Genomic DNA, 6,391 nt, shown 5'->3' with positions numbered 1-6,391 from the left:
AGACTTTAATTTTTTCACAAACTTTAATATGTTCACAAATTTAAAAATATTCATTAATTTCAAAAAATCTTTGAGATTTTTCTTATATGTTGTTGAATAAAAATGTGAAAATAAAAGAAAAACAAGTAAAACGCAAACAATTGATAAATTCGAGGAGTGGGGAGAGGGCTCCACGCGGCTGAGTAAATGAGAGCGCTCCAATACGCGGTCCCATGAAGCCCTCGCTCGCTCAACTTGGTTTCCTGCTCCACTCGCTCGCTTAGTTTCTTTCCACTCGTTACAATGCTAGCTCATAAAAACCGCCTATCATTTATTTATTTGAAATTGTTTGTTAAATTAAAAGATCTTCACGGATTTTTTTAGTGTTGCAAATTAACAAAAACATAACAGTTAAAACATTCATGAATTTAAAAAATATGAGTGGACCTCAAATTAACAAACTTTAATATATTCAAAAGGATTAAATATTCATTAATTTCAATAAATCTTCAATATTTTCTTAAATGTTCGTGAATGTAAATGTGAAAATAAAAGAAAAATAAGTAAACACACAAACAATTGTTAAATTCACAGAGTGAGGAGAGGGCTCCACGCGGCTGATTAAAGGAGAACCCTCGAATTTGAGAGGGCATAGTTTTTTTTTCGATAAACACCTCCGTTATTAATTGGCTACAATTGTAGCATCTGAAACAATTAGGGGGATGACAGCCGTCGGGGCAGCATCCGTCCATACATTAGGAGGAGTGAATCTAGCTAGACTAGCTAATTCTTGTGCTACTTTATTGTCTCTCTAAAACAATGCTCATAAATAATATGACTGAAATCTAAGGAAATCTAAATTTGAGAGGGCATAGTTACTTAGTAGATTACGTACTACCCAGGGACGGTCAATCATATTTGCCACCGTTAGGCGGCAAATAGCGGTGGCATCGCTGAGAGAGCGTTCCTCCCGGCGGCTTAGTTGGACTGACCCATGTTGGGTTGGTTGTTGCTTTTATTTCATTTTTTTTGTTTCCTTTTTCCTTTCTTTTTCTCGGTTTTTAATTTAATTTATTTTAGTTTTTGCCCTATATAAAAAATTCACCATGTATTACGAAAATGCTCGTTGTATATTAACAAAATATTCAGCATACATTCAGAACGTTCACCGGTATTATAAAAATATTCATCGTATTAAGAAATTGGTCAACATTTTTTCTAAGTTCAATGTGTATTGTGAAAATGTTCATTGTATACTAAAAAAGTGTTCAACATATTTTAGAGAAAAGTTCGATCTGTATTTTTATAACGTTCAGCTTATACTATGAAATTGTTCAGCGTATTTTACAAAAAAATCAATGTGTATTTTGAAAATGGTCCTTGTATACTAAAAAAGTGTTCAACATATTTTATACAAAAGTTCGATCTGTATTTTTATAACGTTCAGCTTATACTATGAAATTGTTCAGCGTATTTTACAAAAAAATCAATGTGTATTTTGAAAATGGTCAGATGTAGTACAAAAATGTCCATTGTATTAAAAAAAGTTTACTGTATATTAAAACGTGTTTAGTGTGTATTTTGGAAAATAATCACCGTATATTATGAAAATATTTATAGTACCAAGAACTATGAAATAGATAAGGTGAAAAAGAAAAAACCAACAAAAACTGGTTCAGTGAACCGACCACTACAGCATGCGTAGATGCTACTAAGGCGTTTTGTGTCCTGTGTGTCGTCTCCGCCATTTGCCGCCTGTGGTATGCATATGGGAGCTCTCGAGTTGGAGCTGTTAGGATTTACTCCCTCTATCCCGTAATGTAAGAACGTTTTTGACACTAGTGTAGTGTCAAAAATGTTTTTATATTATGGAACAGAGGGAGTAATTATTAACGTAATTGAGGTTAATCCTTGCTTGTACAAAGTGCAAGTGCGATTACGATTCGGCAACCGTCACGCCGTTTCCCACACACAGCATTATCGGATGCGTCTGCTCCCTGTATATACGATCTGTCTATCAATGAAATTGACACAGTTCATTCATTCTTGCAATTGTTTACTAACAGGAGCGACGCAACAATTAAAGGGGGAGCCAAACGCATACTTCATCAGAGAGGGGATTTCTCAAGCACAACAAAGAAACAGAGCGGCACGACCATTCTTATTCCAATGTACTTTCATTGTAGGCATCCCACTCTTATTCCAAAACATTACTGAGTACAGTTGATACAGTTAATCACATTCCAGAAATAAATCGCAGACAGAGTGTCATCATGTTGATTGATGTACCAATTTACCTACGATATGATACGGGCCTCAGTTTCAGAGCGGGGTGGCGCGTTGGCCGCTCACTCGCCATCAACCGCGGTACTCGCGGGCGCGTGAATGAATGATCCCGCACAATTTCTCCGAAGAATCAAGAGTCGGACGGACAGACAGGAAGACGAGGTTGGTTTGATCAGAAGATGTCGAGGATCTCCTGGATGAAGCCGTTGCAGAGCGGGCAGTTGCCGCGGCTGACCCAGAGCTCCCGGGAGCAGAGGCGGCAGAATGTGTGGCCGCACGGGATGAAGGCCGCGCCCTTGTGCCGCACCATGCACACGCAGCACACGTGCACCATCTCCTCCTCGCGCCCCTCGCCGTCCTCCTCCTCCTCCTCGGCGTGCGCGTTCTTGCTGCTGGCCCCGCCGCCTGCCGCGGCCTGCTGCTCCTCCTCCTCCTCCTCCTCGTCCCAGCTGTCCGTCTGCTCCAGCAGCGCCATCAGGGACATCTGCGCCGTCGGCGCGTCCTCCTCCTCCTTGCCTTCCTCCTCGTCCTCATCGTGCTCTGACTCGTCCTCGGAGCCCTCGCCGTCGACCACGGGGGGAGAGCGCCCGATCGTGGCGTTGGAACCGACCCGAGTGGAGGCCGCGCGCGAGAATGCGGGAGTCTGGCGGAGCGAGGAGGTGCGGCAGAAGGCCGCCGTGGCCTCACCTTGCGCGTAGATGTACTTGTGGCTGCGGTTGCTGCCGCTGCCGCTGTTCTTCAGGCTACCGGCGCCGTCCGCCGTGCTGGGCCTCTCCGACGGGCTGGACCAGGCGTTCACGGAGCGCCGGAGCCGGAGACGGTCGCGCAACGGCTTCCAGTTGATCATGCCGCCGCTGCCTCCACCTCCTCCGGCGTCAGCGCTCAGGTGGCTATCGTCGTCGGGGATCTTGAGGAACTCGCGGATGGCCGGGTCGGGCCTGGACAGCTGCTCCGAGAGCGTCATCGACCGCCGCAGCTCTGGCCGCCGCTCCATCGCGCCTTTGACGCCGCCGCTGCGTGGGACGAATGGGTGTGCGTACCCTTGGTGGTGGAAGGGATCGAGATTGCGCCTTATGGTCGAGAGATGTGGTGGTACAAGGAATGGGGGAAGAGGAGAGGAGGCAGAGCGGGCCTCCGCGCTCCCGCGCCTTTTGAACTCCGGTTTGCAGCCACCGCAGCGTGCGGCATGGATACGAAATTACAGTGGCGCCAGCCGTGATTTCCGGTGAGTCAGTTATCAATGGACGCGTCGAGTTGAGCCTCATGGCTACGATCGGCGCCGATGAGGTGGATGGGCGTGTGGTGGGGAGAAAAGCTCCATGCTTAGCCGAGAACGGCTATATTTGGAATATTGCTATATTTGGATTTGGATGTACTCCTACTTACGTACATGCGAGAGAAGATTTCCTTGCTCTTCTCCAGCAGCTAGCTAACCTAAAGCTGGATACCTACAAATCGTTTCGTTTTGCTTATATATATCTCATTCCATTGTGCATACACAATCCAAATTAACTCTAAAACTTCAAGTTGTGTCATCATCCATATTGCATATATGCCAACGTAAAAAGAGCAAGTTGCAGAGATCCAACAAAACTCATTCAACCGCATCTATCCGCTCTGGCGTTTAGCTTTAAACATGTTTAGCATTAAACATGTTTAGTACCCTTCACTAATTAATATCATGTCTAATATCAATGCAACATTAACCAAGTACTAATTACCTACTACTCCCTCCGTTGAGAGAGAGAGAAAGGAGGACGAGACTTGCCTGCTCCCTTCCCATGCTCCCATCCGTGCTCCCGCATACGTGGCTTGATTTGATTGGAAGAAAATAAGGCCCGGCCTCACCCCCTGAAAATCAGGGGGAGAGATGATTAGATTAGAAAAGAAAAAGGGAAAAGAACAGCCGTAGGATGAAATGAGAGCACGGATGGAAGCATGGAGAGGGAGCAGGCAAGCCGAATCCGAGAGAGGAAGTAGTAATGTTGATAAGCAATTTATATCTTACCTAATACTAATATGCAATATAAATATACAATCGAAAATGTTAACGCCCACAGTCAACTCGTCCACACACCTCCATCATCGTCCAGTAACTTCTGCACGAATCTTGGCACGTATTAGCTGATTTTGTATGTCATGTAGGACAACTCGCGTGTGTAGTGCGTGAGAGAGGTCGCCCACATATCCGTTTTACCACACGGATGGGCCGGTGTGTGGACGTTTAGCAGTTCGCCCACACACCAGTTTTTCAGTCACGCACAAGGGCTGGTGTGTGGGCGTTTGCCATCTCGCCCACACACCCGCCTCCTCTCCCACACCTAAGCTGCCAGTTGTCATGCGTTTTGCAGTGTACATGACAACTACCCTAGTATGATTGCAAGCAGATGGCAACTCTCTTTTTTTATCCGAATATGTCAGTTGCCATATGTTTTGCATGGTACATGGCAAACTGCCCTAGCGTACACGTAAGCAGATGGCAACTCTTTCTTTTTAAATGGCAACTGCCCTAGTGTGCTTGTGAGCACATGGCAACTCTCTCTTTTACCCAAACATGTTTTTTGCCATGCCTTTTTTTGTAACGCTACATGACAACTGCCTAGTGTTAGTAGGTGGCAACTCCTAAATTTTTGAAATCATGGCAACTGCAGTAGACCAGACCACACATGGCAACAGTTGTAGTTGTCCAAAAAATGGCAATCTGGAACTTTGACCTGAGATGGCAACTGCAGTTGAGCAAACATGGCAATTGTAGTTGTCCGACATGGCAACCGTAGTTCAGCGACATGGCAACTGCACTTAAACGAACATGGACGAGGGTCCGGCCCATGGCAACTGCGGGGCGCGCGGTAAAGTGTCACGTGGGGCGTGCGGGACCACGAGGTACGAGGCCTGACGTACCGGGCGTGTGGGCGTTATCTATTTCGCCCACACGCACGCGTGTAAGAGGGACCGGGAGGAAAAAAAAGAGGCGTGTGGGCGCTAATTGTTTTGCCCACACAGACGTGTGGGCTGGTCCTCTTAGGCACCACACAGAACGTGTGGGCAGATTTCTTAACGCCCACACGTGTGGCAGTTATCGGCGTCCATATACAATTAATATATCGCCTAATATATTACCGCGCACAATTATTAGTAGCACAAAATTGCATACCATATTCACATCATGTTCCAAATCATGCCAAGTAATTCATGTTCACATCACATTGTGTTTCAATCAAATTTGGAAAAAAATATACACCTTTCCGGCATTACACCAAAAGCACGACATATATCTGGCAAGCGCAATGGGGGCAAGTGAGAGCGCGTACCGATTGTTGTGGCACACCTGCTGCTCTGTGGTTTGCGCCTTTCACGTAGCCACGGCGAAACATAGGTGGCATTGTGCCTTCCAGTTTAGGGGCTCAATGGAGCGACAAGGGTGGGGCATAGGGGGTGGATGGGGTAGGGGATTGCCGCGAGAGGTGGTGGTGGATAGCGCAGGGGTATGCGGCAACTGCCGTCCATGGTGGTGACGACGGCTAGAGGCACTTTCAACAAGTGAAGGCACGATGACAGGCATATTTATGGACCATGCTTTTAAGGCCGGCCCGTGGGCACAAAATTTTGGTCTGGCCCGACACGGGAATAGAAGGGTTGGGACAGCCTTCGGCCCAAAATGAAACAAGGCTGATCTCCGAAGCCATGCTTTAAGGCCGACCCGACACGACCCTTTTATTCGTGGATCGACATGGCCTATGCCCAACAGGACGTGCGGCCCAACTGAGCCCTTTTAACACTGCTTGGGGCTATTGAAGGAAATATGCCCTGGAGGCAATAATAAAGCTGTTATTTATATTTCCTTATATCATGATAAATGTTTATTATTCATGCTAGAATTGTATTAACCGGAAACTTAGTACATGTGTGGATACATAAACAAACAGAGTGTCCCTAGTATGCCTCTACTTGACTAGCTCGTTAATCAAATACGGTTAAGTTTCCTAACCATAGACATGTGTTGTCATTTGATGAATGGGATCACATCATTAGAGAATGATGTGATGGACAAGACCCATCCGTTAGCTTAGCATAATGATCGTTTAGTTTTTCTGCTATTGTTTTCTTCATGACTTATACATCTTCC

The 6,391-nt window shown here is 46.0% G+C and overlaps 1 protein-coding gene across 1 annotated transcript; it reads right to left on the bottom strand.

Annotated features, from left to right (window-relative positions):
- Positions 1-2,123: 2,123 nt before the first annotated feature.
- Positions 2,124-3,595, bottom strand: LOC125548528 (zinc finger CCCH domain-containing protein 15-like). Its single transcript, XM_048712108.1, has one exon. It carries the CDS (start codon positions 3,257-3,259, stop codon positions 2,438-2,440), a length of 822 nt encoding a protein of 273 aa, XP_048568065.1. The 5' UTR covers positions 3,260-3,595; the 3' UTR covers positions 2,124-2,437.
- Between the last annotated feature and the right edge of the window lie 2,796 nt (positions 3,596-6,391).

This window comes from Triticum urartu, chromosome 3, assembly GCF_003073215.2.
Source record: "Triticum urartu cultivar G1812 chromosome 3, Tu2.1, whole genome shotgun sequence".
Taxonomy (NCBI): domain Eukaryota; kingdom Viridiplantae; phylum Streptophyta; class Magnoliopsida; order Poales; family Poaceae; genus Triticum; species Triticum urartu.
This window is presented reverse-complemented; position numbering and strand designations above follow the sequence as displayed.

Excerpts from the sequence above, each read along its gene's own strand:
- LOC125548528 (XM_048712108.1), bottom strand. The coding sequence starts at position 3,259 with ATGGAGCGGCGGCCAGAGCTGCGGCGGTCGATGACGCTCTCGGAGCAG.